General features: G+C 30.7%; 1 protein-coding gene across 1 annotated transcript in view; it reads left to right on the top strand.

The window, feature by feature from the left end:
- Positions 1 to 9,805, top strand: part of LOC143251175 (uncharacterized) — a 28,402-nt gene extending 18,597 nt beyond the window's left edge. Inside the window, exons 5-6 of the mRNA XM_076502586.1 lie at positions 2,327 to 2,402; positions 7,445 to 9,805. Coding sequence (XP_076358701.1) covers positions 2,327 to 2,386 — 60 coding nt within the window. The 3' untranslated portion in view covers positions 2,387 to 2,402; positions 7,445 to 9,805. The remainder of the gene's footprint in view (positions 1 to 2,326; positions 2,403 to 7,444) is intronic.
- The last annotated feature ends 2,238 nt before the right edge of the window (positions 9,806 to 12,043 follow it).

Raw genomic sequence — 12,043 nt, 5'->3', positions numbered from 1 at the left:
TGTTTGTTATTTTATTGGGCCTCTTATTATCAAATAATCCTTATATTTGTTTGTTATTTTATTTGGCCTCTTATTATCAAATAATCCTTATATTTGTTTGTTATTTTATTTGGCCTCTTATTATCAAATAATCCTTATATTTGTTTGTTATTTTATTTGGCCTCTTATTATCAAATAATCCTTATATTTGTTTGTTATTTTATTGGGCCTCTTATTATCAAATAATCCTTATATTTGTTTGTTATTTTATTGGGCCTCTTATTATCAAATAATCCTTATATTTGTTTGTTATTTTATTTGGCCTCTTATTATCAAATAATCCTTATATTTGTTTGTTATTTTATTGGGCCTCTTATTATCAAATAATCCTTATATTTGTTTGTTATTTTATTGGGCCTCTTATTATCAAATAATCCTTATATTTGTTTGTTATTTTATTGGGCCTCTTATTATCAAATAATCCTTATATTTATTTGTTATTTTATTGGGCCTCTTATTATCAAATAATCCTTATATTTATTTGTTATTTTATTGGGCCTCTTATTATCAAATAATCCTTATATTTATTTGTTATTTTATTTGGCCTATTATTATCAAATAATCCTTATATTTGTTTGTTATTTTATTGGGCCTCTTATTATCAAATAATCCTTATATTTATTTGTTATTTTATTGGGCCTCTTATTATCAAATAATCCTTATATTTATTTGTTATTTTATTTGGCCTATTATTATCAAATAATCCTTATATTTGTTTGTTATTTTATTGGGCCTCTTATTATCAAATAATCCTTATATTTATTTGTTATTTTATTGGGCCTCTTATTATCAAATAATCCTTATATTTATTTGTTATTTTATTTGGCCTATTATTATCAAATAATCCTTATATTTGTTTGTTATTTTATTGGGCCTCTTATTATCAAATAATCCTTATATTTGTTTGTTATTTTATTGGGCCTCTTATTATCAAATAATCCTTATATTTGTTTGTTATTTTATTGGGCCTCTTATTATCAAATAATCCTTATATTTATTTGTTATTTTATTGGGCCTCTTATTATCAAATAATCCTTATATTTATTTGTTATTTTATTGGGCCTCTTATTATCAAATAATCCTTATATTTATTTGTTATTTTATTTGGCCTATTATTATCAAATAATCCTTATATTTGTTTGTTATTTTATTGGGCCTCTTATTATCAAATAATCCTTATATTTATTTGTTATTTTATTGGGCCTCTTATTATCAAATAATCCTTATATTTATTTGTTATTTTATTTGGCCTATTATTATCAAATAATCCTTATATTTGTTTGTTATTTTATTGGGCCTCTTATTATCAAATAATCCTTATATTTATTTGTTATTTTATTGGGCCTCTTATTATCAAATAATCCTTATATTTATTTGTTATTTTATTTGGCCTATTATTATCAAATAATCCTTATATTTGTTTGTTATTTTATTGGGCCTCTTATTATCAAATAATCCTTATATTTGTTTGTTATTTTATTGGGCCTCTTATTATCAAATAATCCTTATATTTGTTTGTTATTTTATTGGGCCTCTTATTATCAAATAATCCTTATATTTGTTTGTTATTTTATTGGGCCTCTTATTATCAAATAATCCTTATATTTGTTTGTTATTTTATTTGGCCTATTATTATCAAATAATCCTTATATTTGTTTGTTATTTTATTGGGCCTCTTATTATCAAATAATCCTTATATTTGTTTGTTATTTTATTGGGCCTCTTATTATCAAATAATCCTTATATTTGTTTGTTATTTTATTGGGCCTCTTATTATCAAATAATCCTTATATTTGTTTGTTATTTTATTTGGCCTCTTATTATCAAATAATCCTTATATTTGTTTGTTATTTTATTGGGCCTCTTATTATCAAATAATCCTTATATTTGTTTGTTATTTTATTTGGCCTCTTATTATCAAATAATCCTTATATTTGTTTGTTATTTTATTGGGCCTCTTATTATCAAATAATCCTTATATTTGTTTGTTATTTTATTGGGCCTCTTATTATCAAATAATCCTTATATTTGTTTGTTATTTTATTGGGCCTCTTATTATCAAATAATCCTTATATTTGTTTGTTATTTTATTGGGCCTCTTATTATCAAATAATCCTTATATTTGTTTGTTATTTTATTGGGCCTCTTATTATCAAATAATCCTTATATTTGTTTGTTATTTTATTGGGCCTCTTATTATCAAATAATCCTTATATTTGTTTGTTATTTTATTTGGCCTCTTATTATCAAATAATCCTTACTTTTATCATTTAACTCTTTCGTTCAGGTACTTACCTCAGATGTTCCTCCACCATACGAGTACTGTACAGCTGTGACTCCTTATTAGGAAAAAAAAATGTGTTGTAAGTTTCTCAAAATCGTTTGAACACTTGATTAAAATTGAAGATAATAGTAATACGTGAGAAACCGAAACAAGTTATAAAGGGTTTGTTTTCTCATCTGTCAGAACAATAAGTTAAAGTTAAGGGCAATAGAAGTACGTGAGAAACCGAAACAAGCTATAAAAGGTTTGTTTTCTCATGTGTTTGAACAATAAGTTAAAATTAAGGATAATAGTAGTACGTGAGAAACCGAAACAAGTTATAAAAGGTTTGTTTTCTCATCTGCTAGAACAATAAATTAAAGTTAAGGACAATAGAAGTACGTGAGAAACCGAAACAAGCTATAAAAGGTTTGTTTTCTCATGTGTCAGAACAATAAGTTAAAATTAAGGATAATAGTAGTACGTGAGAAACCAAAACAAGTTATAAAAGGTTTGTTTTCTCATCTGCTAGAACAATAAATTAAAGTTAAGGACAATAGAAGTACGTGAGAAACCGAAACAAGCTATAAAAGGTTTGTTTTCCCATGTGTCACAACAATAAGTTAAAATTAAGGATAATAGTAGTACGTGAGTAATCGAAACAAGTTATAAAAGGTTTGTTTTCTCATCTGTCAGAACAATAAATTAAAGTTAAGGACAATAGAAGTACGTGAGAAACCGAAACAAGTTATAAAAGGTTTGTTTTCTCATCTGCTAGAACAATAAATTAAAGTTAAGGACAACAGAAGTACGTGAGAAACCGAAACAAGCTATAAAAGGTTTGTTTTCCCATGTGTCACAACAATAAGTTAAAATTAAGGATAATAGTAGTACGTGAGAAACCGAAACAAGTTATAAAAGGTTTGTTTTCTCATCTGTCAGAACAATAAATTAAAGTTAAGGACAATAGAAGTACGTGAGAAACCGAAACAAGTTATAAAAGGTTTGTTTTCTCATCTGTCAGAACAATAAATTAAAGTTAAGGAAAATAGAAGTACGTGAGAAACCGAAACAAGTTATAAAGGGTTTGTTTTCTCATCTGTCAGAACAATAAATTAAAGTTAAGGACAATAGAAGTACGTGAGAAACCGAAACAAGCTATAAAAGGTTTGTTTTCCCATGTGTCACAACAATAAGTTAAAATTAAGGATAATAGTAGTACGTGAGAAACCGAAACAAGTTATAAAAGGTTTGTTTTCTCATCTGTCAGAACAATAAATTAAAGTTAAGGACAATAGAAGTACGTGAGAAATCGAAACAAGTTATAAAAGGTTTGTTTTCTCATCTGTCAGAACAATAAGTTAAAATTAAGGACAATAGAAGTACGTGAGAAACCGAAACAAGTTATAAAGGGTTTGTTTTCTCATCTGTCAGAACAATAAGTTAAAGTTATGGGCAATAGAAGTACGTGAGAAACCGAAACAAGCTATAAAAGGTTTGTTTTCTCATGTGTTTGAACAACAAGTTAAAATTAAGGATAATAGTAGTACGTGAGAAACCGAAACAAGTTATAAAAGGTTTGTTTTCTCATGTGTCAGAACAATAAGTTAAAATTAAGGATAATAGTAGTACGTGAGAAACCGAAACAAGTTATAAAAGGTTTGTTTTCTCATCTGTCAGAACAATAAATTAAAGTTAAGGACAATAGAAGTATGTGAGAAACTGAAACAAGTTATAAAGGGTTTGTTTTCTCATCTGTCAAAACAATAAGTTAAAATTAAGGATAATAGAAGTACGTGAGAAACCGAAACAAGTTATAAATGGTTTGTTTTCTCATCTGTCAAAACAATAAGTTAAAATTAAGGATAATAGAAGTACGTGAGAAACCGAAACAAGTTATAAAGGGTTTGTTTTCTCATGTGTCAGAACAATAAGTTAAAATTAAGGATAATAGTAGTACGTGAGAAACCGAAACAAGTTATAAAAGGTTTGTTTTCTCATCTGTCAGAACAATAAATTAAAGTTAAGGACAATAGAAGTATGTGAGAAACTGAAACAAGTTATAAAGGGTTTGTTTTCTCATCTGTCAAAACAATAAGTTAAAATTAAGGATAATAGAAGTACGTGAGAAACCGAAACAAGTTATAAATGGTTTGTTTTCTCATCTGTCAAAACAATAAGTTAAAATTAAGGATAATAGAAGTACGTGAGAAACCGAAACAAGTTATAAAAGGTTTGTTTTCTCATGTGTCAGAACAATAAGTTAAAATTAAGGATAATAGTAGTACGTGAGAAACCGAAACAAGTTATAAAGGTTTGTTTTCTCATCTGTCAGAACAATAAATTAAAGTTAAGGACAATAGAAGTATGTGAGAAACTGAAACAAGTTATAAAGGGTTTGTTTTCTCATCTGTCAAAACAATAAGTTAAAATTAAGGATAATAGAAGTACGTGAGAAACCGAAACAAGTTATAAATGGTTTGTTTTCTCATCTGTCAAAACAATAAGTTAAAATTAAGGATAATAGAAGTACGTGAGAAACCGAAACAAGTTATAAAGGGTTTGTTTTCTCATCTGTCAGAACAATAAGTTAAAATTAAGGACAATTTCAGTCCCACTATAAGATTTACTTTAACACTTTTTGCCATTCTTTTTCCTGATCATGAATATGTACTTAGACCGATCCCCTTCACATTTATAGGCTTACAACTCTAAACAGATAGCCTATTGTTTAGCTTTGTAAATAAAAATAGAACCAAAAATACAGTTAGGACAAATGTGAAGAGTAAACTGAAAAAAAAGATCTAGATGGCGTTGTGCAGTCAAGTTTGTTTATGAACAGATGGCGTTGTGCAGTCAAGTTTGTTTATGAACAGATGGCGTTGTGCGGTCAAGTTTGTTTATGAACATACTATGTCTTTGTTGCTCGACAAAGGTGGGTGACGGCTGTACTTGATTATGAGATTTGACCATACAGCTAGACCAAACTGATCCTGGATGATGTCTCTAAACAGTGGGCCACACTGGGTGGTATTCTGTTTTAACATAAAAAGTAATCTGGGAGAGGAACTGACATGAAGCTTAAATATCTTCCAGATATGAGTTTGAAAGATTAGTTTTGTATTTGAGGCGTGTGTGAAATATGTTGGATAATTAATAACCGCACACCTTAAACTGGAAGAATTTATCTGTACAAAAATTATGGTTAATCGGTGTGTAGTTATCACGAGAGAATAATTATTATATTACCAGTTCAGAAAGAACGTGTTACAAGTATACACTGCTGGCCTAACACTAGTATTAGTAATACACTGCTGGCCAAAATCTTAAGGCCAATCAACATAAAGAAAAAAATATGCATTTTGCGTTGTTAAATTCAACCACTTATTTGAGTAGAGCTTCGAAAAATGAAAATAAGAAAAGGGAAAATAAAAAAAATAAAAAATTTAGCATTTAATAGGGAAAACGTGAGCACTATGAAATTTGCCTAAATACTAGCTGGTCAAAAGTTTAAGACCATACCAAAAAGAAGTCCTAAACAAGGTAGGAAATGTCCAATAAGAGGTCTCAGTAGTGAGTTGCACGGCCGTCATTCCAAATAACTGCAAACATTCGCTTTGGCATGGTCAATATAAGCGTTTGCAGAAGGCTGGCTGGAATGTTACTCCAAGTGATGAAGATGGCTTCACGAAGATCATGCACTGTTTGGAATTGACGTCCATTTCTATAGACTTCCCTTGCCGTCCACCCCCTAAACATTTTCAATGAGGTTCAGTTCAGGCGAACACGCTGGATGGTCCAAAAGAATTACGTTATTCGCCATGAAAAAGTCCTTTTTCCTGCATGCAGTGTGGATTGCAGCGTTTTCCTGCTGAAAGATCCAGTCATTTCCACACAAACGAGGGCCTTCAGTCAATAAGAATGCTTTCTCCAACATGCCAATGTAGCCAGCCGCTGTTTTACGCCACTGTATAACCTGAAGCTCCATTGTTCGATGGAAGGAGAAAGCATCCCAGATCATGATGGAACCTCCTCCACTGTGTCGTGTAGAAAACGTCTCCGGTAGGATATCCTTATCGTGCCAGTAATGTTGAAAGCCATCTGGACCATCCAGGTTAATTTTTTCTCATCAGAGAATAAAACCTTTGTCCACTTTTCTAAGAATCCCATGTTTGGTGATTCTCAGTAAAATTTAACCGAGCTATTTCGTGATGTGGAAGGAGGCGTGGCCTTTGAAAACGTTTACGGTTTTTAAAGCCTTTCTCTCGTAGATGCTGTCTTATTGTTCTTGAGCTGTAATCTGCGTCCGTAAGGGGCTTAATCTGGTTCGACGATTGGCTGATGTCTTGCCAGACAACACGGCGAATCCTTCTGCTCATCGCCAGCGAAAATTTATTGGGCCGACCACTTGAAATTTTCGTTCCGTTTCACCTCAGGGTCTTTTAAGACATTTGCAACAGCAGTTTTACTATGTCCAATCTCACCATCGATGGCACGTTGAGAGAGACCTTTCTTTTGCAGCTCGACAATTCTGCCACGTTCAACTCTGTCAACTTTTTAGCCTTTGCCATGTTTTTACCCAATGTAACACAGGAGATGTGAGTGGGAGATGTTGACAACGCTAATGCTTGAACACAAATGACTAAATTTGGTTATGTGTTTACTGATTAACGCTTCGTTTTTCTATGGTCTTTTGACCAGCTATTATTTAGATTAATTTCATAGTGTTCACATTTTTCCTATTAAATGCTAAAAGGTTTTTTATTTTTATTTTCCCTTTTCTTATTTTCATCTTTCGAAGCTCTACTCAAATAAGTGGTTGAGTCTAACAACGCAAAATGCATATTTTTTCTTTATGTTCATTGGCCTTAAGATTTGGCCAGCAGTGTATTGAAACTCACTTCTACGCTGTCAGGTTAGTGTATTGCATTTGTTACAAACTCAAGAACGTAGAATTGGTTTGGTAGTATCTTTAGAATGAAAGCAATGCTTTACCAGTAGTTAAGAATGAACAATTGGTGCTTATTAAGAGAAAAGAATATAAGATGATATATTTATTATTAATTATCACAAATCTGATTTTTTGTAGAAAGTGTAAATCGCAAATAGTATTTATGGAGATGTAACTTCTTTTATCAATAGGAAGCCATGTGGTCATGTTCTTACTTTGTCATCAGAAGTAGCGGTCGATAAGATCATCAGAAAGCCTTACTCTCATATTCTTAATACGCTATCAGGACTAACAACAGACGAGACTATCAAGATTCTTACTGTCACATTCTTAATATGTTATCAGGACTAACAACGGACGAGATTATCAGGATTCTTACTGTCACATTCTTAATATGTTATCAGGACTAACAACAGACGAGACTATCAGGATTCTTACTGTCACATTCTTAATATGTTATCAGGACTAACAACGGACGAGATTATCAGGATTCTTACTGTCACATGTTATCAGGACTAACAACGGACGAGATTATCAGGATTCTTACTGTCACATTCTTAATGTGTTATCAGGACTAACAACAGACGAGACTCAGGATTCTTACTGTCACATTCTTAATATGTTATCAAGACTAACAACAGACGAGACTATCATGATTCTTACTGTCAAATTCTTAATATGTTATCAGGACTAACAACGGACGAGATTATCAGGATTCTTACTGTCACATTCTTAATATGTTATCAGGACTAACAACAGACGAGACTATCAGGATTCTTACTGTCACATTCTTAATATGTTATCAGGACTAACAACGGACGAGACTATCAGGATTCTTACTGTCACATTCTTAATATGTTATCAGGACTAACAACGGACGAGATTATCAGGATTCTTACTGTCACATTCTTAATATGTTATCAGGACTAACAACGGACGAGATTATCAGGATTCTTACTGTCACATTCTTAATATGTTATCAGGACTAACAACAGACGAGACTATCAGGATTCTTACTGTCACATTCTTAATATGTTATCAGGACTAACAACAGACGAGACTATCAGGATTCTTACTGTCACATTCTTAATATGTTATCAGGACTAACAACAGACGAGATTATCAGGATTCTTACTGTCACATTCTTAATATGTTATCAGGACTAACAACAGACGAGACTATCAGGATTATTACTGACACATTCTTAATATGTTATCAGGACTAACAACAGACGAGACTATCAGGATTCTTACTGTCACATTCTTAATATGTTATCAGGACTAACAACGGACGAGATTATCAGGATTCTTACTGTCACATTCTTAATAGGTTATCAGGACTAACAACAGACGAGACTATCAGGATTCTTACTGTCACATTCTTAATAGGTTATCAGGACTAACAACAGACGAGACTATCAGGAAGCCTTACTGTCAAATCCTTAATATGCTGTCAGGAACAAAAGTAAACAAAATTATGAGAAAGTCTTCGTGTCATATAATGAGTTTGTTGTCAGCAGTAACAATGGACAAGATTATCGGGAAGCCTTAGTGTCAGATCATTAGTTTCTTGTCAATAGTAACAATGGACAAGATTGTTGGGAAGATTTACTGTAAAATCATTAGTCTGTTGTCAATAGTAACAATAGACAAGATTGTTGGGAAGCCTTACAGTCAAATCATTAGTTTGTTGTCAGTAGTAACAATGGACAAGATTATCGGGAAGCCTCACTGTCAAATCATTAGTTTCTTGTCAATAGTAACAATGGACAAGATTGTTGGGAAGATTTACTGTAAAATCATTAGTCTGTTGTCAGTAGTAACAATGGACAAGATTGTTGGGAAGACTTACTGTGAAATCGTTAGTTTGTTGCCAGTAGTAACAATGGGCAAGATTGTTGGGAAGATTTACTGTAAAATCATTAGTTTGTTGTCAGTAATAACAATGGACAAGATTGTTGGGAAGACTTACTGTGAAATCGTTAGTTTGTTGTCAATAATAATAATGGACAAGATTGTTGTAAAGCCTTACTCTGAAATCATTAGTCTGTTATCAATAGTAACAATAGACAAGATTGTTGTGAAGCCTTACTGTGAAATCATTAGTTTGTTGTCAATAGTAACAATGGACAAGATATTGGGAAGCTATATCAAATCAAGAATAATAATGGACGAAAGAGAAGTAAAATATGGCAGATTTTCACCACTTCTCTCACTAAAATCACAAAGAAAATGTTACAGATTTCTGCTACTAATAATAATCCATTATTTAATAATAAATATATATATTGTACCATTACAGAGAAAGGATTAGTTATTCTAAGTCCTAGCTTTATTTCTGTACAACCCAAACTGAGACATTTTTATAAATACATGTTTCATAATGCACATAAAACGTCCAATTTGTCTCCATAAGTAGAACTTTGTCTATATAAAAATTATTTATCAAAATAATTGTAAAGTGATAACAGGAAGAACCTCTTCTATCAATTTGAAAATGTAAATAACTGATCTGATTGCTTACTAATAAATTTTTTTGTTACTGAAACAAGATGTTTCGTGTTTTCTTGCTTACCTTACTAATAAAGTTTTGTTACTGAAACAAGATGTTTCGTGTTTTCTTGCTAACCTTACTAATAAAGTTTTTGTTACTGAAACAAGATGTTTCGTGTTTTCTTGCTAACCTTACTAATAAATTTTTTTGTTACTGAAACAAGATGTTTCGTGTTTTCTTGCTTACCTTACTAATAAATTTTTTTGTTACTGAAACAAGATGTTTCGTGTTTTCTTGCTTACCTTACTAATAAAGTTTTTGTTACTGAAACAAGATGTTTCATGTTTTCTTGCTAACCTTACTAATAAATTTTTTTGTTACTGAAACAATATGTTTCGTGTTTTCTTGTTTACCTTACTAATAAAGTTTTTGTTACTGAAACAAGATGTTTCGTGTTTTCTTGCTTACCTTACTAATAATTTTTTTTGTTACTGAAACAAGATGTTTCGTGTTTTCTTGCTTACCTTACTAATAAAGTTTTTTGTTACTGAAACAAGATGTTTCGTGTTTTCTTGCTTACCTTACTAATAAAGTTTTTGTTACTGAAACAAGATGTTTCGTGTTTTCTTGCTTACCTTACTAATAAATTTTTTTGTTACTGAAACAAGATGTTTCGTGTTTTCTTGCTTACCTTACTAATAAAGTTTTTGTTACTGAAACAAGATGTTTCGTGTTTTCTTGCTTACCTTACTAATAATTTTTTTTGTTACTGAAACAAGATGTTTCGTGTTTTCTTGCTTACCTTACTAATAAAATTTTGTTACTGAAACAAGATGTTTCGTGTTTTCTTGCTAACCTTACTAATAAAGTTTTTGTTACTGAAACAAGATGTTTCGTGTTTTCTTGCTTACCTTACTAATAAATTTTTTTGTTACTGAAACAAGATGTTTCGTGTTTTCTTGCTAACCTTACTAATAAAATTTTTGTTACTGAAACAAGATGTTTCGTGTTTTCTTGCTTACCTTACTAATAAAATTTTTGTTACTGAAACAAGATGTTTCGTGTTTTCTTGCTAACCTTACTAATAAATTTTTTGTTACTGAAACAAGATGTTTCGTGTTTTCTTGCTTACCTTACTAATAAAATTTTTGTTACTGAAACAAGATGTTTCGTGTTTTCTTGCTTACCTTACTAATAAAATTTTTGTTACTGAAACAAGATGTTTCGTGTTTTCTTGCTAACCTTACTAACAAAGTTTTTTGTTACTGAAACAAGATGTTTCGTGTTTTCTTGCTAACCTTACTAACAAAGTTTTTTGTTACTGAAACAAGATGTTTCGTGTTTTCTTGCTAACCTTACTAATAAAGTTTTTTGTTACTGAAACCGGTTGTTTTGTGTTTTGTTAACATCAACAATACAATTTTTGTTACTGAAACAAGATGTTTCGTGTTTTCTTGCTAACCTTACCAATAAAGTATTTTTTTACTGAAACCGGTTGTTTCGTGTTTTTTGCTAACCTTACCAATAAAGTTTTTTTTACTCAAACGGGTTGTTTCGTGTTTTCTTGCTAACCTCTAAACATTTTCATCGTTTCACGTCATATTGAAAGTTAGTAAATTCTAAATTGAACTCACAAAATAAAAAGTTTTACGATTAAGATAACTTTTAAAATTTATTTATTTTATTTCTAATAATTTCACCTTCAAATGTGAGTCTCTGGACTCACAATGCTGAAACCCACAGTCCCGTTTATGCGGAGGGTTGATCGCCAATGGCCCATTGTGTAGCTTTATTATTTTTACATACAATAAAGTAATACAACAAATTTTATTATTATTCACTTAAGAATATATATTGTAAGTTTAAAAGTTTGGGCGTTACTTCAGAATTTTGAGAAACTTCTAGTAATATTTTTAGGCTACTGTCCATATCGATTAAACCTAAAACAAGCTGAAATACCTAAATCCCAGAGCCACATCCAACATCGTATTATCCTATTGTGTGTTGTATTAATATGTGAGATTTTGGAATATATTGTATTAAGTGTTGTTTGTTTATGTTATTTTTGTGTTGTATACTTTCTTATACTCTGTGCATGTATTCATTTTATTACATCGAGAAGATTTACCACTTTCTACTGGTTCCTAGTGCCTCTTTTCTCTCCAACTTTTGTTTTTTAAAATCAAGTAAGACGGGAAAAAGGAATGTAATGTTAACATTAAAAGGAAACAGGACATCTAACACGAGCTGGTTTAACAAGCACGAGAAGATGGCTCAGTTGATGTCACCGTTTAAGG

Source organism: Tachypleus tridentatus, chromosome 5, assembly GCF_004210375.1.
Source record: "Tachypleus tridentatus isolate NWPU-2018 chromosome 5, ASM421037v1, whole genome shotgun sequence".
Taxonomy (NCBI): Eukaryota; Metazoa; Arthropoda; class Merostomata; order Xiphosura; family Limulidae; genus Tachypleus; species Tachypleus tridentatus.
Note: the sequence above shows the minus strand (reverse complement) of the source record. Positions and strands in the feature narration are given on the sequence as shown.